Source organism: Beta vulgaris, chromosome 3 (assembly GCF_026745355.1).
Source record: "Beta vulgaris subsp. vulgaris cultivar EL10 chromosome 3, EL10.2, whole genome shotgun sequence".
Lineage (NCBI taxonomy): Eukaryota > Viridiplantae > Streptophyta > Magnoliopsida > Caryophyllales > Amaranthaceae > Beta > Beta vulgaris.
Window position 1 is genome coordinate 25,624,808 of NC_079204.1, and position 25,517 is coordinate 25,650,324.

Sequence of the window (25,517 nt, forward strand, 5' to 3'; positions counted from 1 at the left end):
CGACTCGTAACACTTTTAGTCGAACTCAAGTCGAGTCTTGAACTTTTTCGAGGCTAATTTTTCTAGTTCAAACTACCTTAAAACTCAACGTGATTTGAAAAATTATATTGCATATATGGTATAAATAGGTTTAGATTACTTTGAGCTTTTTACAAATATTATGCACAATTTAAGTAAAACTTTTCATTTAATTTCTATAATATGAAAAAATCTTTAACCAAACCATATTTCGAGCCTGCTTACAAACTTTTAAAATAAAACCTTGTTATGCTCGGCTCTAGAAAATTTCAAGCCAGATTTGAATAGTTTACAAATTAGTTAGGCTTAGGAACACCCTTATGTATGAAAATTTATATCTCATGTAAAAGGAAAAAGGCATTAGTATTTTACAATATCTTTTTAGGTGGTTGAAGGGATCACTTGTTTTTGAAAATCGAGCTAAATATTGACTAACCGGTAACACCACTACTCACCTTCTCCTTTTCAGTTCTTTTATTTAAATTTTTTAAAAAAATCTATAGCCAATATATAACTCTTCTGCCTTCTCATTCTATCGGCTCCATCTCCGAATCTAAATCATGGAAGCCCTTCATTTATTTACAGGTGTTGTCATAATAATCATAATCCTAAAGCTCACGCACACCATCTTATGGGTGCCATGGAAGATACAGCGCCACTTCAGAAACCAAGGCATAGTGGGACCCACCTATCATCCGATCGTCGGGAACACGGCGGAGATCCGACGGATGTACGTTGAAGCCCAGTCCAAGCCCATGAAAACGGGTACGGATGATCCAATACTGAATCACAACATCACTCACAGGGTTATGCCTTTCTACAACAAATGGTCGGCCCAATATGGAAAGACTTTTCTTTATTGGTTTGGGCCAAAGCCCATGCTTGCTCTAGCTGATCCCCAAATGATAAAGGAAGTGCTGATGAACACGAGTGGTTCGTTTAAGAAGTTGAAGTATAATCCCTTGGCCAAGATGTTGTTTGGTGAAGGACTTGTTGGTCTTGAAGGTGACCAATGGGCTTTTCATCGCCGTATTGCTAACCAAGCGTTTAACATGGAAAGGGTAAAGGTTAGTCCATTGCTTACTTCTATGGGTGATACATGGATAGGGATTAACAGTGTGTTTGGTTCATTTTTAGTAAAGAAAAGAAAGAGAAGACAAAGGAATGGAAGAGAAATAATAAAAAACCTTAACTTCCCATATTTAATATCAATTTTCACTTTCCCCCCAAATTTCTCCACTTTTGAGAGGAAAAGAAAGTGAAATTTTATTAAAGAGTCTTTCTTTGTAATTCCTCCCATTTTCTTTCACTTAATTTTTTTTTAGTGAACCAAACATTGAAAAGTAACAAATATCCTTCCACTTTTTTTATTTTTTATATCCAAATTAGTTCTACCAAACAAACTGTAAAAGCAATAAAAGTCAAGTCACTTTAATATTTCCTCTGTTTCATAATAAGTGAAACACTTCTCTAAAAAAACTCTCACATAAAAGAGAGAATTATTTCACTTATTATGAAACGGAGGAAGTAAAAAAAATGAGGGCTATTTAATGTCGTTTTACGAGGGGGATAATGTAGTGTTGTTGTAAATTGTAATGAGGAAGTAGAGAGGAACAACCATTATTCCAAATGAGATGGGTAAATTTTACCTCAATATAAGGCTACAATTGTCCCATCCATTCCTTTTTTATTTTCTTACCAACATTAGCTCATCCTCTTTATTATCATCTCTTCCCTTTCATAATCACCTCTAAACACCTTAATTTTCCTTAGTTTGACTTTTATTGCTCTCTTAGTTGATTACCTTTAATCCAAGTATGTGATTATGTGAGGGTTCTAAAATTAATTTATGGATTTACATCTTAGGTCATGATTTGTAAAGGATTTTAGCTTATGATGATTTGTGTACCTTCATGATCAAAGAAACATAACCTAGTTTATTAAAGTGAACTTCACTCGTTTATTATTCGAGGGGTTTTGTAATTGAATTTACTCTTTAAACACAATAGAATTATGCAATAGGTTGCATAAAATAAAATAAACACTTTTTGGCTCGTTTGGTTAGTGGTAATAAATAGTGGTAATAGTAATGAAATTTAGTGTAATTTGGTAAAGAAGTTTTCTTGTCAATGACATGAGAATGAAACTGTTCCGGTGGTGAAACGGTGACAGACCTTTGAGATGTCCGTCAATGATTAATACCATTTGACAATCTATAGGAGTAATGTTCATCTGACACGATGCGTAATCTTTTGACATGTGTACGACTGAGGTGAGTCTAATTAGAAGGAAGATTCCCTTATTTTGTCCTTTTTAGTGACTGCGAGTGCCATCTTAGACCATTATCGGGATTGATTTGGTTTACCATGATCAGATCACATCGTAAGAGTTTCATGCCGGACATGCGAAGTGTGTCCGACAACAGACTTAGGTTGCTACCTATACAACTAGCCCCCTCAGCATCATTAGGGGTCGCGACCGTCATTGATGTTGGATTTGAGGAGGCGAATTAATTTTGCATGTTGGCCAAATAATTTTTTTTATGCTTCCACATGTTGGCTTGTGGTGCAATGTGGATTTCAAAAAGTGTAATCATTACCTTTCTGGAATTTCGCTCGTTTTTCACCTCTTTGTTTCATTAGGGTAGACTTTGCAGTTGACACTTGGCATAAATTTAGGAGAGCAGTTGATGGGTCGTTTCATCGTGACCATCCGCCTTAGTACTTAAAAGATGAAATTGCTTTTTCTTTATTTTTCATCCATCTTCATCATCTTCCTTCAGTTTTCTCTCTGGTTTTTCGAATTATTCGAAGATTTCAGACCTCTCTTTTTCTTCCAAGTTCTTCGCTTTCTTGCAGCGAACTTCCTTGAAAGTACTTCGGGTTACTTTTCGTTCACTGTGTTCAAAAGATTTCACCAAATTTCATTCTTTTTTATCTGGGTTTGTTCGAGGATTTCTACTTCGCTCATTTCGACTCTTCAAGCGAGTTCTTGATTTTTCCGGTGCCATTGGACTAGAAATTCTTCTTCTTGCACTTTTGGGACTTCTCCTGTAATTTTTGAAGGCTTGCTTGATTTCTTCGGTCAGTTCCTCGACGAGATTTTCTTTTCAAGTATCTATTCCATACCTTTTTAGCTTTCTATTGCCTTTTGTTGCTTAGAACTATGTCACACCGCTCCGATAGTCAAAAAACCTTGAGTGATAATTTTATGTCTGCAACTGATCCTTCTTTTTCCTCTTCCCTTCATGGCGAACATAGTTCGTCTACTTCTAGCCCTAGGGAGGGAAGAACTTGTCTATTAGCTGACCTAGCCCTTACGACTAATATGGCCAAGGAGTTTATATCTAAATTTCTAAAAGGAAGGTAACAAGTGTTCGTGTATTGAAAGTAAATGTTATGGGGAAAAGACTGATTTAGGAGAGAGAATGACAATAAGTGGTGAAAAAGCATTAAATGCATGACTAATTCAACCCTTATCTCTATTATATAAGCTAAGGGAGGAGGTGTGGTGTCCTCTTTTGAAGTGACTAAAATACCCTTAATGATCTAATTAATGGAATGAAAAAAATTACAAAAGCAAATCATTTAAAAATTCTCATTCCAACTTGCCATTTAAAATAAGTTTAAAATGGTATAATGCATCAAATACTTCAATCAAAAATTAAATGGACAAAATATTTATACCTTATAAGAAAATATGACATACATAACGTGCACATGAAAAGTCTGAACATTCACTATCTTTGATACTATTTAATTCAGTTAAACCAACTCATTATTTTTGTTTCATTCTGTTCAATATTCATTCACAAAAAATTAATGTTAACAATCACTCACAACCTTTTTATTTTTTTACATTAGCGAAATAATATATCTAAATTCATCTAACTGTTGACTTTTTCACATTTAAGTTTAATCATAAATAAAGTACGAATGGAGTATCTAATAGAATAACAAATTTTGAAATTAACGCACGCATCGCGTACATATGAAGGCTAGTGTTGAATAAACAAAGCAAAAAACTATTTTTAAGAAGCAAATAAATAATGGTAGCACAATTTTTCTAGGAAAATTATGAAAATGTGTGGAATTAAAAATGGAAACAGGAATTATATTTTGGAAAATTTTTTTTAGGGGATATTTTGGGACACGTTAAAAGAAAAGAAGCACTATAATATGAGATGAAGGGAGTAATTATTATCTAATAAATAGTCCGTTTGAAATCAAATCAATAACCAATGATTAATTTATCATACAAATCAATCAATTCAAACTACCTTATTTTTTCATTCATACATCATCATTAGTCTTAATTTGTTATTAACGTTAAATTATCAGTTTATCAGCTAAACATTAAACAAAGACCTAACCTTTAAAACCTCAGTGATGTGAATCAATATTCTACTAATTTAATTATTTAAGTCCCCTAGATAAAGTATTTAAGTTCAACAATGAACAATGAACATTCAACTAGTTTGGGCTTTGTTGTATTTGGGGACTCGTTATATTCATGCTTTATATAACTTTGTATAGCTTTGCGGGGTGTAGGTTTTGCCTCCCTAGTACTTGATACATATACCTTACTGTTGAATGAGAAAAGGAAAACCATTTAACGTTTAACCTAATCCTTGTCAAGACATGAGGGGCAGATGAATTGGAGGAGGCAGCAAACCTAGACGACATTTTAATCTTCTTTCTCTTTCTTCTCTTTCCCAGTTCCACACTTCATCTCTTCATATAATATTCTTTTCAAGGTTTTTAATTTCACAAAAAAACTCACTTTGGGGATACTGCAGTACCCCCAATGACCCTGCTGCATCCGCCAGTGGTGGGGCCGCAATGCTAGTCATGTTGTCCGTCGTGCCGTACGTACTCCTAGTCGAGTTGCCGGTAGGGGCATCATACCCGTTTCCGGCATGTTGTTTATGTCCCGGTCAATCGTGGTGGCGGGAATACCAGTCATAGACGTCCTTGTGAGTCTACCAAGGTGGAGAGAACCCGAGCAAAAGGTTGGCTGTTGAAATTGCGGCCGCGTCTGAAGCGCACAACATGGGGTCTGCCGTCCACATATTGGATTCCCCTCTCCGCGAGCCCACTCCCTCGGTCCCCTTTCATATTCTCAGTTTTGGGAATCGCTTGTATTTCAAATTAATCCAACTGGGCAATCATTTCTTTGGCTTTCTCGACATACTTCTGCGTGTTGGCCTCTCTAGCTTCAAACTCTCCTCTGAGCTAATCGTTTACCAATTGCGAATCTGTTTTCAAAGACACATTTTTTGCTCCTGCCGGAAGCACATTATGAGACCGGCAATACCTGCTTCATACTCGGCCTCATTATTCGATGCTGAAATGCAAATTTTATGTCTTACTTATAAATGTTCCCATCCGGGCTCGTCATTACAATCCCGGCCCCGCATCCTTTAACCTCGAAGGAGTCGTCCGCTTCTAGTAGCCATGTCTCCTTTTCTTTCATCTCTTCCTCCTCATATGAGGCTTTCACAATAAAATCTGTCAGGGCCTGTACTTTAATAGTGGTCCCGGGTTTGTATTGTATATCATACTCTGATAACTCAACCACCCAATACAGCAAACGGCCTGAGCTATCCATTGTCTGTAAAGCTTTTTCTAGCGGTTGGTTTGTTAGAACTTGGATGGGATTAGTCGAAATAAGGTCGGAGTTTCCTGGCGGCTATAAATACTGCCTATGCCATCTTTTCCACTAACCGATAACGACACTCCAGACCGTTTAGGATGTGATTAATGAAATATATGGGATGACGCAGTTTTTCTTTTTCCACCAACAAGACAATTGTGACCGTTTTAGGAGAGGCCGAGATATACAACAACAACGTATCTCTCATCTCGTGTCTTGTGATTGTGGGTAGGCTTTTCAAATGCTCCTTGACTGCCAAGAAGGCTTTACTTCTTATTCCAACTTAGATGGCTTTACTTTTCTCAAAGTACTGAAAGTTTCTTCAAGGTCACTCAAATGTTCGCAGTCAGTTTTTCTTTTGATAATGGAGTCGTCTACATACACCTCTATGTTCCGCTCCTCTTCTCCGTGAACACTTTGCCAACCAGTTTTTGATATGTTGCCCCTGCATTGCGGAGTCCTAACAACATTGGCTTATAATTGTATACCCCACAATCAGTGATCAGTGCTACCTTTTTCCTATCGGCCTCCAACAGGCTGATATGATGGCAGCCTGAGAACGCATCTATAAAACTCAACAATACGTGACCGCTGGTGGAATCTACTAACTGATCTATTCTCGGGAGAGGATAACAATCTTTTGGGTAAGCTCTTTTCAGAATTGTGAAATCTACGCACATTCTCCACTGTACGTTAGGTTTTTTCACAATAACTACATTGGCCATCCACTCTGTGTAATCACATGGTTCAATGAAGTCAGCCACCAACAATTTGTCTACTTCTTCGTTGATGGCCTTGTTGTTCTCAAAAGAAAAATTTATCTTTTTTTGTTTGACAATACAGATTGCACTATCAACGTTGAAGTGATGTACCATCACGGTCGGGTCTATTCCCGGCATCTCATCCGTGAAGAACGCGAAGTCATCAGCGTTTTCTCGATAAAGATTCACTAGATTGACTATGACCTTTGGGTTCATGTCAGTCCCGATAGTGACCCTCCTTATCTGATCTATTGCTAGCATTTCCTGTTTCATCTCTCCATCAGGTTTGGGGTCTTGGCGTACCATTAGGCCTAGACACCAAATCCTCCATAGATATTTCCATCATTTCTTCATCCACTTTCTCAAGCTCTGTTTCATTTGCCAGAACTTTATTCTGAGCTCTCCTCTGTTTTCGCATTGGCGGATTTATATCTTCTGTTGGGATTCTTATTGCAGGCCGCTTGAAGGCTATAAGATAGCATGATTTGGCCATTTCTTGATTTCCTCTCAATTTTTATGTCGTCCCTATATTAGAGACATATAACATTAACATATGGTAAGTAGATACAACTCCTTGGACGCCATGAATGAAAAGGGGTCCCACTATAGCATTATAAGCTCCTGGTGCTTCTACTACCAAAAATTCTTCCATTACATCCCTAGTTTTCTCGTTTTCCCCAACTCTAACCGGTAACGTTATGAGACCTTCAGCAACCTACAATGCTCTTGTGAAACCTATCACAGTGTAGCGGACAAGCTTTAGATGTTCCCGGCCAATCATCGATTTTTCAAAAGTTGAACAATAAAGTATGTGTGCAGAACTTCCTCCATGCACAAGGAACCTATGAATCGAACAATTTGATACCTTCAAAGTGACTACCATTAGGTGATCATGGGGGTAGTTAACATGTTTGGCGTCCTCCAATGTGAAAGACATGGCTGACATTACTGGCGGCTTTCTCCACCGCATACTCTCATTGAAGTTTACTTGGTGTCTGAACTATTTCAATCTACCCTTGGCTCCATTTATATTACCCTCATGAGTAGGGCTGCCACTGATTACGTGAATTTCACCAATCTGCGAATGAACATTCTGGTTAGTTGGCTTTTTCAAATCTCCATCTCTAGTCTAAGCCTTGTATTGAGCAAAGTATCCCTTTCTTATTAGATCCTCCATATTGTCTTTTAAATGACTACAATCCTCAGTTAAGTGTTCGTGATCACCATGAAAATCGCACCACTTGCTCTTGTCACGGTTCTTATGGAACATCTGCTTTAAACATTGCCACTTGTCACTGTCCTTGTTCATTGTGTATATCTGCGCTCTAGAGGTTGTGAGCGGAGTGTACACGTCACACTTTTCTTTACGTTAACCCCTCTCGCGATCATTCCCTTTCTTGACCACGTTAGATTCTTGCTTTCTTTCTTCCTAGCCACGATCATTCTTGCGCCCCTTATCTTGCTTTTGCTTCTCTTCCTTCCTTCTTTTAGGCTCGCGAAGCTTACTACTCGCGACCTTGTCAAATTCTTCACCCCTAATGAAATCATTTGCTTTTCCAAAACGGGTCCAAGAGACGTGAAGGTATTGTGGTCTAGATAGCTCCTGAACGCGGACCCCTCTCTGAGCCCAGTCATTAGAGCTAAGACGGTCATGTCCTGCTTAAGGCGCGAAATAGAGACCGCCTCCACATTGAAACGACCAATGAAATCTCGTAGGCTCTTTATTTCACCTTGCTTGATAGAAAGCAATTCTCCAGTGGTGCAGTCACAGTGCCTATTGCTTACAAAATGAGTACTAAATTTGGATAAAAACTGAGAGAAGCTAGAAATGATACCCGATTTCAGACTCTACAACCAAGTCTGGGCGATCCCAATTATAGTGAATGGAAACACCTTGCACTATATAGTGTCCACCTGAGTGTATAAAAAATATGGCCTTCATATGCTGCAACATGGTCATCTAGATCAGAGGTGCCATCATACTTGCAGAATGGCATCTTAATCCTGGTCATATGGTGATTTAGGAACTCTGGAACAAAAAAGGAGAGAGTTTTGGTTTAATCAGTATGTGTCCGCCAACCGAATAGTTACTAGCACCGTTGGTGTTGTATTCACGGTGGGAGTGACCTTGGTTTTCTTCATCCGCAGAGTTATAAAGCTTTTCTGTGTCTAGCAATGGCTCCTTATACCCAGATTGGTTGAGTTGATTCTCAAGTTGTCGTCCCTCTTTAGTGAAGGTACGCATTTTTATTAACGGAGTTCCGTTAGCAATCTTACCAGTCAAGACTAGTGGTCACTTACGGTTTACAACATCAACATTCTAGGAAGGGGTGTTGTTAGGCTGAGGAGTGCCTGTCAACATTGTATGAAGGATGCTATAGTTTTCAGTTGCTCCGGAGAGAATTGACTGAACTAAGCCAAATTGAATAGAACATTGTTGTTAGGAGTTTATTCATCGTTCTGTGGCGTCCTGAAGTGGACTTAGGTGCCCCTACATGTCCGATAATAAGGGGTTGAGAAGACCCTTGACTAGTTTTGAATCCTTGTGGTTCACGACTCATATTGTTTGTGTTAGCCATGACTGTTATCATAAAAGAGGGGAAGCGCCCCTCCTTCTTGCACCAAGTTGTTTCGGTGTTGAAACGGTAGCGGACGTTTGAGATGTTCGTTAATGATTGTGGGGGTGTCCGAGGTTGGAGAACTGCAGGAGAACAAACATGAACCACCCTCGGGGGGGATGCGAGGAAACCCCCTCCGACGCTCAAGTTACCGTATGTCCGTGCATGGTTTAGAGAGAGAGAGAGAGAGAGAGAGAAGCTATTTTAGGTGTATGTGACTGTACTTGCAGAATAGTACCATTTGGCTATTTATAGGAGTACTGTTCATCTGTCAGTATGTGTAATCCTTTGACACATGTACGACTAAGGTGAGTCTAATTGGAAGGAAAATTCCCTTATTTTTTTCTTTTTTGGTAGCCGCGAGTGTCATCTCGGACCATTATCAGGAGTGGTTTGATTTACCATGATGAGATCGCATCCTAAGAGTTTCATGCCGGACACATGAAGTGTGTCCGACAGCAGACTTGGGGTGCTACCCATACATAAGCTTTATCACAAAACATGGGTTCCCCTTTATAAATTTCCATTACCAACCAATACCACATTCCCAAGTGGTAATGGATAGTAATGAGAATTTTGGGAGAAAATGGATATCTTGAGATGAAATAGCATTACCATAAGTAACGACATTCGATTTCTAGTACAAATTTACACTATAATGCATTACCATTCCCGCGCTTTATGACCTATTACCAAACGCGTCGTTAAGCCTCAATTAACAAATGAAAGAAAGTGAATTTTATTAATATAAACTCTCCTCAGTGAAGTAAAATCAGAGAGAGAAAGTCATCTTTTGATTTGTCAATATATATCCGTGAATGACCTAGGGCGGATGCGATGAAACCCTCTCCGACGCTCAAGTCAGTGTATGTCCTTGAATGATTTAGAGAGAGAAAGTAGAGAGAGAGAGAGAAAGAGAGAGATAAGCTATTTTAGGTGTGTGCGAATGTACCTGCATAATTGTATCATTTGGCTATTTAGAGGAGTACTGTTCACCTGACAGGATGTAATCCTTTGACATGTGTACGACTAAGGTGCATCTAATTGGAAGGAAGATTCCCTTATTTTGTCCTTTTTGGTGGCTGCGAGTGCCATCTCGGACCATTATCAGGAGTGGTTTGGTTTAGCGTGATGAGATCGCATCCTAAGAGTTTCACGCCGGACACAAAATGTGTCCAACAACAAACTTGAGGGTGCTACCCATACATAAACTTTATCACAAAACATGGGTTCCCCTTTATAAATTTCTATTACCAACCAATACCACATTCCCATGTGGTAATGGATAGTAATGAGATTTTAGGGAGAAAATGGGTATCTAGCGATGAAATAGCATTATCACAAGTAATGACATTGGGTTTCTAGTACAAATTTACACTACAATACATTACCATTCCCACGATTTATTACCTATTACCAAACGGGCAGTTAAACCTCAATTAACAAATGGAAAAAAAAAACTGAATTTTTTTAATCTAAACTCTCCTTAGTCAAGTAAAATTAAATACTAAAAGTCTAAAACCATAATATTAAACATAGAAGAATCCTCAATGCTTAAACATGATAAACCTATCCCAAGTAGGCTAATAAAAAATTGTACGCCAAATATACTTCTTAAGTTCATAGAACACTAAGACATTGACAGTTCCACTTAAAGGGGGACGCTATTAAAAATACTCAATACTAAAATTCTAGGATTGTTGAGAACAGAATGTAGATAAGTGAATAATCAACCTTTACTATGCAATTGTACCGTACACTGTAGTATATGCATAATTTTGTACGCAACCTTGGTGTATAAATCACCACACTTGTATCAGTAAGAATGTGGCAATCAATCTACTCATACTTTTGCATCTACTTCTCTTACTCTTCTTCCCCTAATCTCTAACACGTTATCAGCACGAACTCTAAGGTATAAATTTTTTTCCCACTTCACATAAATTACTACAAACTACTTTAGTTTTTTTTTGTGAGAAGTATGCTCTATAGTTGCCGAGAACTCGGATCTTCTATATCAGAAACTCATAAAAAAAAAACTTTAGAACCCTTCATATCTAACTCTACTAGACTTCCCGAGAAATTATTTGATACTAAGAAAAAAAATATACTCACCATATCCACTACATACCTTCACCTTTTTTTTGATACTCACTCTAATAATATGAATGTAATCGAATCATGTTTTTTTTCTTGGATATACACTAGATATCATTATACTTAAGAAGAAAAGAGGGAGAAAGAATAGATGACTTTTGAATATGAGAAATAAGGAGGAAAGTAAGAGTGAACTACTTCTTATAACCTGTAAAAGAACAATACATATAGCCTTCATGTTTTTTTTCTCTTTCACAATACATATGGCCTTCATGCATGGTGATTGATGACACATCACTCCATAAAAATAAAAAAAAATGAAAAAAAGGAGGTTTTACTATAGCCTATAGTCAAAGCATACACATTGATCTTATCACCCAACTTTTACTTTCCTTTTGCATATATCACGTACAAGCTAACAAGTAAAATTGCAAGTCCTACTTTTTTGGCATCTTCCCCTTGTTTTTTTATTGTCTAGCATTTTATTTTCCCTTTTCTAGTATTGTTGTTGTTTTTGTTCCTTTTGTCTTTCATTTAACCTTATAAGAGAGAACTAAAACTAATGATATAAAGAATATAATGGACATATTATGAGATACTTATATTGTTGTCACAAGTAATCACTAGTAATAGTTACTTCTGGTCACGTGTCCTATCACCTTTTTTGGCATCACTAGTAATATAATGGACATATTATGAGATACTTATATTGTTGCAAGTCCTACTTTTTTGGCATCTTCACCTTTTTTTTGATACTCACTCTAATAATATCAGTAAGAATGTGTCTTATCACATAAGTTTAATAGTTCTTTCTTGTTTCTGTTAATATTGTTATCACTAGTAATAGTTACTTCTGGTCACGTGTCCTAGTTTCTCCAATATTATTAACTAAATTATCTGTTTATTACCAACATGTATACATTTACATATTGTAAAATACAGTTTGGCAATTACCTCTATAAATACCGGATTACCCGTCTCTTACCAACCACACACCCCTTATCTTATCTTTACTTTTTATCCAAAATCTATCCATCTCCCACTTTCCTTCTTCCACCTAATTTCGACCCCCATTTTTTCCCGGCCATCATGAATCCCAACAACAATAACCAACCTTCATCTTCTTCTTTTGAAGAAGATTTTATGATGATACGATTTTATTTATCCCTCATTATGGCTCTAATAGCTTTATTAATGGGGATAATTGTTTTCTTTTTTACACAAAAATAAAATCCAAATACAAATCCCCCCGGCGAAATAGTCAAAAAAATGCACAAAAAAAATTTTCATTAATTGTGCATTTTACTAAGTTTTTTTTGTTTTAGTATGTATTATATAGTCCTTTTTTTTTCCTTTTCTTGTTATCATTTATTTTTCTTTGATTTTTTTTGTTTTGTTCTAAAAAGATTAGTATCTGTTATATACTAAACTTATATGGATTGTGTTTGTAATATTTCTTTGCATAATATTTATGATGATAAAAATCAGGGGGAGATAATACATATGATTTATTATCATTTACTAATTATAAATATTTACATGTTTGTAGTAAAGATGGGAGATCTAATGAAAAGACAATTTAACATACTAGATCTATCTGGGCATAAATTTTTAGAATGGAAGGTGGACGCCCAAATGAATTTAAAGGCCCAGGGATTGGAACATACAATTCAAAGTATCACGGCCCAACAAAATGATGCAACTACATCAACCACTTCAGTTAAAATAGCAACTGAACAAGAAAAGGCAAAAGCCTTAGTCCTTCTCAGGCATCACTTACATGATAGTTTGAAAACTGAATATCTACTTGTGGATGATCCCAAAGAATTATGGGACAGCTTAAATGAAAGATATGGGCATCACAAAAGTGTGCTCCTCCCTAAGGCACATTTTGACTGGACAAATCTGAGATTCCAGGACTTTAAAACAGTCAGTGATTACAATTCAACATTGTTTAGAATTGTATCATTGTTGAAATATTGTGATCATCCCATAACTGAACAGGAGATGATAGATAAAACACTCTCCACTTTCCATGCTACGAATATAATATTGGCACAACAATACAGGTTAAGAGCTTTCAAAAAATACTCTGAGCTAATCTCGGTGCTGCTTGTGGCTGAACAGAATAATGATCTTTTATTGAAAAATCATAATCTCAGACCTACAGGGTCTTCAGCCTCACATGAAATAAATGCAATAGAAAGCTCCGATCCACCAGAAGCAAATGCTGTACATAGGGGTGGACGCGGTAATTACAACGGTCGTGGGAGAGGCCGTGGTAATTATCGTGGCCGAGGGCGTGGACGTGGTAGAGGCCAATTTTTCCGAGAAACAATAATTTTAAAAATTTCGGAAGGGGACAACAAGGAAATTACAAGCAAAACCCAAAAGGGAAAGATGCATGTTACAGATGTGGTATGACTGGGCATTGGGGCCGCACTTGCCGCACAGCCAAACATTTAGTAGAACTCTACCAAGCTTCCAAAAGAAAAGGAAAGGATGCGGAAGCCAACTTTGTCAATGAGGCAAATACCTCCATGCCCAGCCTTGACATATCTGACTTTTTTATGGATGAAGCTGACTCGGGAAAAGACTTTACCCTGGGAGAAAACAACGATGTTTAGCAAATGCATTTGTTTTATTTCTTGTTCACTTGTACTTTTATTTCAGTCATGTACTTCATTACTATCAATAAAATACACATTTGTTTTCTCTTAAACTAACTATATGTTTATTTTACTCTGAAGATATGGATCGAGTTGGAAATGAATATCAATGCCTTTTGGATAGTGGAACAACACATACCATATTGAAAAATAAAGAGTATTTTCAAAATTGGTAATGTTCCAAGCCGATGTTAACACTATATCCGAACATCCAAATTAATAGAAGGCTCTGGAAAGGCTTGCATAATGCTCCCAAATGGGACAAAATTAGTCATCAATGATGCACTATACTCAAGTAAATCTCGGAGAAATCTCATAAGTTTTCGAGATGTACGTAAAAATGGTTATCATCTAGAAACAATGATGGATAGCCAGAAGGAATATCTTTGTATCACAGAAAATAAATGTGGCAAGAAATTTATATGTGAAAAATTGCCAGCATATTTATCAGGATTATATCTTATTGACACATGTCCAGTTGAAATAAATATGATCTCTAAGCGAAAATTAGAGAACAAAACATTGATTACTTTATGGCATGACCGCTTAGGTCATCCTGGCACAGGAATGATGGAGAAGATAATCGAGAATTCAATTGGACATTCGATAAGAAACATAAGAATTCCTAAATCAGATGAATTATCATGTGTTGCATGTTCTCTTGGCAAATTGATAACAAGGCTTCTAGAAATAAAATTGCAACTGAATCGCCAACATTTTTGGAGAGAATACAAGGCGATATTTGTGGGCCAATTAACCTCCATGTGGACCATTCCGATACTTCATGGTATTAATTGATGCCTCAACACGATGGTCACATGTGAGCCTTTTGTCAAGTAGAAATATTGCTTTTGCAAAAATTCTTGCTCAAATTATTCGATTAAGAACTCAATTCCCAGATCACACAATAAAGAAATTGAGGCTTGATAATGCAGGGGAATTTACGTCCCAAACGTTTAACGATTATTGCATGTCAATTGGAATTATGGTAGAACACCCTGTTCCACATGTTCACACACAAAACGGTCTAGCGGAAGCATTAATTAAGAGGTTGCAATTAATTGCAAGACCATTATTAATGAAGTCAAATTGCCTTCATCTGTTTGGGGTCATGCTATATTACATGCAGCATCACTAATTCGCTTGAGACCCACTGCCTATCATAAATTCTCCCCATTACAGTTAGTCTCTGGAAGAGAACCAGATGTCTCACACTTGAAAATCTTCGGATGCGCTGTATATGTCCCCATTGCTCCACCACAACGCACAAAAATGGGTCCACAAAGAAGGCTGGGAATATATGTTGGTTTTGAATCACCATCCATTATAAAGTATCTTGAACCAATGACAGGTGATCTATTCACAGCTAGATTTGCTGACTGCCATTTTAATGAGGCAATATTCCCACCCTTAGGGGGAGCAAAGATGGACCCAAAGAATAAACAAATTGAGATCACATGGAATGCAACACAATTATCATTTCTAGATCCACGAACTAATTCTTGTGAACAAGAAGTGAAGAAAATCATCCATTTACAAAGTGTTGCAAATCAATTGCCTGATGCATTTACGGATATTAAAAAGGTGACAAAATCACATGTACCAGCTGAAAATGTCCCTGCACGAATTGAAATTCCAACTGTGAATAAGGCATTGGATAATGAACCGATGGCACGTAAGCGAGGAAGACCGCCTGGCTCTAAAGATTCAAAGCCAAGAAAAATGAAAAAACGAGAGGAAGTAGTAGATGAAATAAAAAGGCTCTTCCAACTGAAAGTAATGAAATCCAAGCTGAAAATAAAGATAAAGATGCCTCGAAAGATGAAGAACATGAAATCATAGACAACAATGAAACATCGATTAATTACATTTCCACAAAGAAGCAGTGGAATCGGAAAAATATTGTTATGAATGACATCTTTGCTTACTCCATAGCGGTTGATATAATATATGATGAAGATGATATGGAACCAAAGACAGTAAACGAATGTCAACGTAGACAAGATTGGCCAAAATGGAGAGAAGCAATTCAAGAGAACTAAAATCACTTGAAAAACGTGATGTATTTGGACAAATAACCCGCACTCCTAAAGGTGTGAAGCCAGTCGGATATAAATGGGTATTTGTAAGAAAACGAAATGAGAAAAATGAGATTGTCAGATACAAGGCAAGACTTGTCGCCCAAGGATTTTCTCAAATGCCAGGAATCGATTATGATGAGACATATTCCCCGGTAGTTGATGCAACAACTTTGAGATTTCTGGTGAGTTTTACAGTCTCAAACAGATTGCAGATGCGACTAATGGATGTCGTGACGGCATATTTATATGGGTCGCTGGATGCAGATATTTATATGAAAGTTCCTGATGGGTTAAAATTACCAGAAAATTATATACCGAGAGAAATGTTCTCCATAAAATTAAAAAGGTCACTATATGGGCTAAAACAGTCTGGTAGAATGTGGTATAACCGTCTTAGTGAATATCTTCTAAAGGAAGGATTCAAAAATAATCCAATCAGTCCTTGTGTATTCATCAAACGATCTCAATCAGGTTTTGCTATAATCGCAGTTTATGTTGATGACTTGAACATCATTGGAACCCCTAGAGAACTTGAAATAACTGCCAAGTACTTAATGAAAGAATTTGAGATGAAAGATTTAGGGAAGACAAAATTTTGTCTTGGGCTGCAAATTGAGCATTTCAAGAATGGAATTTTCGTTCATCAGTCAAACTATACAGAACGAATCCTTAAACGTTTTTACATGGATAAAGCCAATCCACTAAGCTCTCCAATGATAGTTCGATCTCTAAACATTAAAGATGACCCTTTCCGACCGCGAGAAGAGAACGAGGAAATTCTTGGTCCTGAAGTGCCATACTTAAGTGCGATTGGTGCTTTAATGTACTTAACCAACAACACACGACCGGATATTGCTTTTCCAGTAAACTTGCTAGCTAGATACAGTAATTCGCCAACAAAGAGGCACTGGAACGGAGTTAAACACATATTTCGTTATCTCCGGGGAACACACGATCTCGGGTTGTATTATCAATCAAAGCCAAACGCACCACTTATTGGATATGCAGATGCTGGGTACTTATCAGATCCACAAAAGGCGAAATCACAGACTGGTTACCTGTTCACTTATGGAGGTACTGCCATATCATGGAAATCAACAAAACAAACCTTGACAGCTACATCCTCGAATCATGCAGAATTAATAGCTCTTTATGAAGCAGGACGAGAATCCGTGTGGCTCAGGTCAATGGTCACTAACATTCAAGAAGAATGCGGGATGAGAACAATTGCGGATAATCCAATTGTGATATACGAAGACAACACTGCGTGCATCACACAAGTAATTGAAGGGTTTATCAAAGGAGACAAGACCAAACATTTATCACCAAAACTTTTCTACACCCATGACCTCCATAAGGACGGAAAAATTGATGTTCAACAAATTCAATCATCTCAAAATCTTGCAGACCTATTCACCAAATCACTCCCAGCAAAGAGATTTCAAGAATTGGTGTACAAAATAGGAATGCGTCACCTTCGTGACATATGTTAAATTCAGGGGGAGTATTATACACACTGCACTCTTTTTTCCTTCGTTCAGGTTTTTATCCCACTGGGTTTTTCCTGACAAGGTTTTTAATGAGGCAGTTAGTTCTAATGTCTATGGATGATTATTCAAGGGGGAGTGTTGAGAACAGAATGTAGATAAGTGAATAATCAACCTTTACTATGCAATTGTACCGTACACTGTAGTATATGCATAATTTTGTACGCAACCTTGGTGTATAAATCACCACACTTGTATCAGTAAGAATGTGGCAATCAATCTACTCATACTTTTGCATCTACTTCTCTTACTCTTCTTCCCCTAATCTCTAACAAGGATATGTAAAGTTAAAAAGAACGACTACTCAAGAATCCCAATTGCAGTAAGTTTCTTAAAAGAAGAAATTATGCTCGGTTTCACCACATGGCCCATATTATTTGTCATAACTACGATGCTATGAACCAAAAATATATCATTGATCTATTAAGGGTCATGGGTGGCACGTGCCCCATATAAAAAAAAATAGGGTTCTTTTACTTTTTAATGTCAAACAGATTTTTACAATAGGTTAAAATTAAAACGCGTGTAATAATTACATATTATGCAACTTGGTCCAGTGGTTCTCTTAGTAACTTGTAATTGGTAGTTGTTGCCGCGATCGCGGGTTCGACTCCCCTACATGCATTTTCTTTTCTTTCTTATTTGCTTAATACCTTTTGTTTTGTTTTGTTTTTTCTTTTTGTTTTTTTACTTCTTACTCTTTCTCTTCTTTATTTTTGCATTTTTTTTCTTCTCCATTTTGAATCTTCATTTCATATTTTAAATAATATCCATCTCACTGAATCCTAACTCTAATTTTAACCATTTTTTTGTTTGTGATATAACCATTACTTTTTCTTTCACTTACAAGTAAATGCAACAAATTGACTTTCGACATTATTCAAATATATTAATTATGACCAAGATTTATTTACAAATACTTACAAATAAAGTTTACTATTTAAAATTTTGTTTTAATTTCTATTTACATTAAATAAATTTATATCAACTTCTTATAAACTTTAGTAACAAATTGAAATAAAAGTTGCATCTGTTGATGAATGTGAAAGTCAATATGTTAAATATACTAAAAATGGAGATATTATTGAATACTTAATATTATTTATTAAGGTTGTGAAAATTAAAGTGTTGCATTGTTTTAAAATATGATATTGTGATTTTTCTTTTGTAATTTGGTGCCCCACCAAATTCGAAATCTTGGATCCGCCCCTATTCATACCCAGTTGTATGTTTATTGTTTATTCCATCATCAAGTTGGATTATCCTAAATTGTAGTGTCTGGTTAACATCTTTCGATTTTCTTCAATGAGAATAAGCATTGATGATGAAAACAATTGTTCACAGAGTTGGATACCTGAAATTGTTGCCAGTACTGAAAGTACTTTAAATAAGTGGGAGGAAACTCGGGAAAGCCAAGACGAATTAGAGCTTGAACTCCACCAAGAGCTTCATAGCCTTAGCGCAGATATCATATCCAGAATTGCTTTTGGAAGCAGTTATAAAGAGGGAAAACGAATTTTTGAATTGCAAGAAAAACAGATGCACCTTGTTTCCATTGCTCTTAGAAGCATCTACATTCCTGGATTTAGGTTCGTATCTCTATCAAATTTTATACATAGTAGTAGTACCTGTGTTTTGTAGTAGTAAATATTCATGTTGGGCCTTAAAAAAAGTTTTTGCTATATAATGTCCTACAATTTTTTTATTAATGCCTTAAAATAAGTATTTTTATACGATATCTATATACTTTCGTTCCTCTTTCTTCCATTCGCTCACTTCCCCTACCGCCGCCACCACCACGCACCAACAACGACCCTTTCCGTCACTTCCTCTTCCCCTTATAATTATACTACTTTCATTATATCACCACCACCACCACTACCACCGAGAAAATCGCGTCCTACCCAAGCACCTACTGTACCTCAAAGTTTGCCACCACCTTCACACGATCGTCACAACCGCCTCATAGGATTCACTTCCACCAAAAAAAGTTTTTTTATTAATAAAAAAAAGGAAAAGCATCTGCCATGGACGCCCCACCACCGACATAGGTGTCCATGACAGTCACACCACCAGAGGTAGCTAGAGGCGTCTCTCATGGACGTTTATGCTATTAGTGGGGCGTCTATGATGGACGCCTTTGTGTTTTAAAATAAAACATTTCAGCTGTTTGTGATTTCGAACATCTCCATTTTTTCCTTCTTATCTTAATACTTTTTAAAAAAAACAAGCTTAATATTTTTGCATCGAACCAAACAAAAGAAAGCTAATATTCATTTGTGTTCTCGACTTGAAAATATTTTTCATGAAAAATGTTTTTAATCAAACTAAACAGATCCTTAGTCTGCTAGAGTGTAAAAAGGTGACTAAATCAGGCCGTCTTGAAAATTTATGGGGTCCTTGTTTTAAAATGGAAATTGGACCCTTTGTTTCCGTTACTTAGAGAAAGAGACCACAAATTTTCATTGAGAGTAGAGAGGACCAATACTAATTGATGGATAGCTTTTAATTTTTATAATTATGAAAAAAACTTGATGACAATATTTGTTGGAAGAAGTTAGAAAGTTAAAATATGGAAGATTTAATTTTTGATGGAAGAGATTGAGGAAAATGATAGGTGATAGCGTGAATTATGGAGTCCGTAGAATGGAGATGTGGAGCTTATGTCGTTTACGGTTCACAAAGTATCAAACTTTTTCATATTGCGTCCTTTTATATAAAACCAAAAATATTTGGATCGAGAACTTGTGCAAAGGGGCAGCCACAACTACGTGCCTGGAATAAATGACTCCAATATATATCAAGCAAACCTCCTCCCTTAGAAAACCCCATACCTTATGAGTTTAATATCTGAGTTTTAAAATCTATCAATTTATTAAGCAAACACTAGATATGAATTTTACTCATCCTAAATTCATACCTTATCAGAATCATATAACCAAAGGCTTCGTGGATATTTTGGAATTAGTTGCTAATTAGACTTTTGCATGGCTTTGATATCACAAAGTGGACCCTCTAACATCTTGGAAACAAAAGTAAATGATGAAAAATTTTGAACACAGATTTTTGCCGACCATGAGAAACAAGGAGAGGTGGAGGCTAGATAAGGAAACTCGAGATTCCATCAAGTTATTGATCTTGAAAAACAGTGAGGCGGTGAAAAAGCAAAACAACTTATTGAGTTTATTGATGTCTACCACAGAATATGAAAATGGAAAGGAAAGGAGGTTGAACATTAACGAGGTAATAGAGGAATGCAAGACTTTCTATTTTGCAGGGAAGGAAACAACTGCTAATCTACTCACTTGGGCTCTCATTCTACTAAGTTCACACCAAGAATGGCAAACGAGGGCAAGGGAAGAAGTAGTTCGAGTTTGTGGTGTCGATGGACTACCTACTCCAGACAAAATAAATCATTTCAAACTTGTGAGTGTCTCTCCTTGACATTTTTTCTTTTCCACTGCAACAAATTTTACTTCAACAAATTTTGTAGATATAGTGATGGTAGGATCTTACACTACGGCCCGTTTGATGGTATTAAATGATAGTAATGATAATGGTTTCTAGTTTAAATTTGTGAAGACAGTCTCATGTCAACATTTATGGTAATGCTATTTTATCCCAAAACACATATATTCTTCCTAAAATTCTGACGCAGTCGGAAGCTATGGAGATTAGCAAACACTAATCTCTAATTAAGAACGATCAGATTCACAAGCGATGAATCTGTAAAACTCCGGAATCCACCAGAAAGAGTATAAACTCTGTGATATTATTAAAAGTCAAAAACTGCCTCCAAACATTGACCTAATAATGTTTAAATACGTTAAACAAAACCCTAAAACGAAATTAAGGAAATAATTAAATTCGGAAATAATTAAAAAGCATGATTTCGGGCCTTAAACGGATCCGGATGACTTAAAAAGCCTATACGTCACAACATAGCAGTGAGTTTGACTCGTTGGGCCGTTCCGCTTCCGAAAAGGTATTACAATAGTCAATCGGATTTCGTCGGCTCATTTTCCGCAAAACAGTTCAGGCTTTTTTCCGCAAATCCTTTTCGAACTTTTCCGCCAATCTGCATACGTCAAATTCCATTATCAGCCCGCTTGGGAATATCATATTGAGTTCTAGTAGAAATTTATGAAAGAAAAACCCATGTTTTGGCATCAAGTTTTATTATTATCAAAATTAACTTGAAAATATCTTCACAAATTTACATTAAAAAACCTTACTATTACCACAATTTAGCATCAATAACCAAATGGGCTGATTGTATATCATTTAGTAATTCATGTATTTAATCCCTCCGTTTGAAAAGATAAGGTAGGCACGATATTCGAGGTCGAACTTTGACCGTTAATTACTTTCAATTTATTTTTGATAGAAAATTTTAAAAATAATGTTATTTTAGTATTCTTCAAGACGAATTCAACGGTATTAATATTTTATAATTTTTATTTATCGTATTTGAGAGATATTTGTGGTCAAAGTAAATTTTTTAAAGCGTGAATGTCTTATATTTGAAACAGATGGAGTATGTTAAAGATAATATTCACCATTTTTCCTTAGGATTTTGAAATATTCATCATACGTTACACTTTTCTAGCGTACATTTTGTTCACCGAGGTTCAAAGTATGCAATTTCAGTATTAGTTTACATAATATGTTTGTTGCCAACAGATCAATATGATCCTAAATGAGACCCTTCGACTGTATCCTCCTGCTGTCATGATGAAAAGAAGAACTAGTAAAGAAGTGAAGTTAGGAGATTTGAACATTCCAGCTGAAACACAGTTGTATTTGGCCATGACAGATGTTCATCATGATGTCAATATTTGGGGGGACGATGCTGACAACTTCAACCCTATGAGATTTTCTGAACCTAGGAAGCATTTGGCAGCATTTTTCCCTTTCTCATTGGGTCCAAGAGTTTGTGTTGGGCAAAATTTTGCCATGATGGAATCAAGAATTGTTCTAGCAATGATTATTCAACAATATAAGTTCATGTTATCCCCAAGATACGTTCATGCACCGATGCAACTGATGACCTTACAACCTCAACATGGTGCTCATATCCTTCTCCAAAAAATTTGCTAAATCATATAAATTTTCTTTGAGGTTTTATGTAAATTTAAGAAATCTTGCTCTAATACTTGCCTCAGATGGCCATTCGCAGAATTCTTAGATTATTCTAAAGTTCATTGTCTAATCAAAGTGAATTCTGGTTTTGCTTCCACACATTATGTATTATACTATGGTCTTGAATGAATCAGTGTGAAGTCCATAAGTCTTGTCGCCTTGAGGAATGCAATATTAGCATTGAAAACAAAAAAAATGGACAAGATTAATCTCAATTATGACAACTTTGCTCATGATAAGCATAATTTTCTATATCAGAACTAAAATATAGTCATGTGGGATCTTGTTTGATTTGTCTCAATGAATACTTTATTAATATTCAATTATTATAATTTTTACTAATATGTAACGAAAGATATAATGATTTTTAAATATAAGCATGATCTGAACTGATTTGATCTGGACTTATTTTTTTTGATCTGATCAGATCTGAAATAAGCAAAAATAAGGTGAACTGAACATAGCCTAATTCTATAAAATTCATATGGAAGTTTAAGGATCATCAAGGAAGAATACATTGAACAAGGGAAAAAAAAGGTTCCATTGCTTGTGAACCCACGAGTTTATGCACAATATCTTATTCTTATTACTTGTAAATAAGAAAACCTCTTTTTCCCAATTCAGGTAAAAAATGTTTCAAAATATCTACCACTATAAACCATTTGTCAAGCCATTTATTATAAATCCCCTACTTCTAATCTCAAATTTTGATAAAAATGGCGTAGAGAGAGAGAGAGGGAGAAAGGGAATTTGATTAGAGAAAGAGACATAGGTGGATGGGCTACTGTCTCCCGGCGTAAATCCGCTTCCAAGCACCACCCCACCCTATATCTTCGAAAACTTGCTTCATCAAACACCTTTCTCTAACATCACAACCCAAGAACTATCATCCATCTTCGTCAAATATGATCCCATACTGAGTATTTCCATTCCCACCATACCTAGAGCTAACTGAAACTACAAATATGCTTTTATTTACTTCATCACCCCTCAATAATCCATGTTCAAGGCCATTGAAAATGAAGATGGTAGAAAGCTATGCTTAAGAACACTTAGATTATTTAGAGTAAAACAAGATAAACCACCTCACCCTTCGAACAAGTTGTACCCTCAAAACCCTAACCAAGCAAAAAAAAAATCAGAGAAACTAAATACCATCAATCACACCCTCGTAAAGGGGTCATAGATCATACAAAGAGGTTTTCAGTCAGGAAAACTATCTCCATAAAAACACCACACATCCAACACTCTCCCGAAATCGAGAACGACCAAAAAGTTCTCCAGACCATACAACCAAACAACCTTCAAAGAAAATCAAGAGGAGGAAAGCAACAAACCACCTCCCCCAATCCAAATAATAGAAAATCAAACCAAATATGTATAGAAAGAAGCAAAGAGGGAACAAGAGATGAGCTCCAAAGTTTTAGGTGAGGAAACCTATAAAGTAAGAAATAAGGCTTAAGTGATTGAATTTGACGATGGCTGGTATGTGGCTAGAAGAGGTGCTCAAGGCACCCCCTATGTGGAACTTCTAGAGAGAAGTATGATTGGAGTAGCCTCGTCATCCATCTCCTTCAGTATGATCCATGATAATATACTAGCTGAAGGCATCAATTGCCTTACCATTAATTCAAAGGGAGAACTACTTCACCTAATATATTATTAGACAATTTAAGATAAGATCGCAATGGTCCAAAGTAAATGGCTATAGACAAATGGTTTATGGAAACGCGAAACGTGAACACTAGATGTTCCTCAATCTAGCGACAACGTAACCTGAAAGTATATGGAGTCCCTATTGCGGCATGGAATAATGATTTTTTTCTTTCAAAATGGTTGCATATATGGTACAAAAATCTCTATAGATTACTCAAAGTTCAACTGTGCAAATGTTATTGTTATCACTAATTGCCTGTTAAAGTCAATTCGAAAACCATTGACAACCACAACTTCTCAATCCATTCCATTGAAACTCCTCAGGCTGAGCCTCACCAAGAACCACCATAACAACCACCATCCCTAAACTCACCATCCCAATCTCCAAAAGGCGCTGAAAAAACAAAGACCTTCTTACCCTCCCCAGGGGCGGGGCAAACATAGCGGGGGCCCTATACGCTCTTTTAAAATTGGACCCTTCATATTTAATTTATAAAAGATATTAGATTCTCAATTTAAAAAAATACTTTTATATTGAAAATAATATCTAATTACATCATATTAAAATAATCTAAACAAAATCAGCAACCACACATTTTACATCAATTTAAAACCGCCCATCTCTTGAACTTCTCTGGCAAAATTTGTTGAATTGAAGTTTAAGAGTAAATTTTATTGGAAAATTGCAAAAAAAAAATAAAAATATGGGGTATGAGTAGAAATTAATGAGAGAGTTAGGAAGAGAGATAGCTATTAATAGGGAATAAGCAGCCAAAGAGTGATGGTTAGTATTAATGTGAATAAGTGATGAATCAACAGTCATAATTGAAAGAGCAAAAACTAAAAAAAACATTTCTCCTACCAAGAATCGAACCCACGCCCTTGTTGCCAATCCCTTACCACTTTACCACTAATCCAAATGCTTTCCTTTTGTTTTAATTTCAAACATTTAATACATATAATATATTTCGGGGCCCCTTTATTTTTGGGGCCCTATTCCGTCGCCTATACAGCATGGGCCAAGAACCGCCCCTGACCCTCCCCTGGGTGAGATTCTGGTAAACAAGAGGACGTTGAATTCAATGTCCTTGAAAATCCTCACCACCAGCGAAACAAAAACTCACTTTTCACTACAAGGTGATAATTATGTCGTCTTTCCTTCCCATCCTCCAAAATCCCCTTGTAGAAAGTTTCATTTGCAAAAGGAGGGTTCCCAAGATGACCTTTTATCTACTTCATCATCACGCAACCAACATGTTCCTAATAGAGTGTC

At 36.3% G+C, this 25,517-nt stretch overlaps 1 protein-coding gene across 2 annotated transcripts; it reads left to right on the forward strand.

Moving 5' to 3' along the window:
• The first annotated feature begins 388 nt into the window (after positions 1 to 388).
• Positions 389 to 22,741, forward strand: LOC104884621 (cytochrome P450 734A6). 2 transcript variants are annotated; one of them, XM_010669308.4, is made up of 4 exons: positions 425 to 1,085; positions 18,791 to 19,035; positions 20,509 to 20,872; positions 22,130 to 22,741. In XM_010669308.4, the coding sequence occupies exons 1-4, from the start codon at positions 579 to 581 to the stop codon at positions 22,544 to 22,546; spliced, it is 1,533 nt and encodes a 510-aa protein (XP_010667610.1). In that variant the 5' UTR covers positions 425 to 578; the 3' UTR covers positions 22,547 to 22,741. The 2 variants fall into 2 exon arrangements, with proteins under 2 accessions (XP_057249662.1, XP_010667610.1); XM_057393679.1 differs by lacking the exons at positions 18,791 to 19,035; positions 20,509 to 20,872; positions 22,130 to 22,741 and adding an exon at positions 12,704 to 13,939 and having other exon boundaries at positions 389 to 1,085.
• Positions 22,742 to 25,517: the final 2,776 nt, after the last annotated feature.

What these genes read in the sequence shown, in the direction of transcription:
- LOC104884621 (XM_010669308.4), top strand. Translation starts at nt 579, where the DNA reads ATGGAAGCCCTTCATTTATTTACAGGTGTTGTCATAATAATCATAATC. An exon ending in TTAACATGGAAAGGGTAAAG is followed by an intron (nt 1,086 to 18,790) that starts GTTAGTCCATTG and finishes AATTGTTCACAG; the next exon opens with AGTTGGATACCTGAAATTGT. An exon ending in AAATAAATCATTTCAAACTT is followed by an intron (nt 20,873 to 22,129) that starts GTGAGTGTCTCT and finishes TGTTGCCAACAG; the next exon opens with ATCAATATGATCCTAAATGA.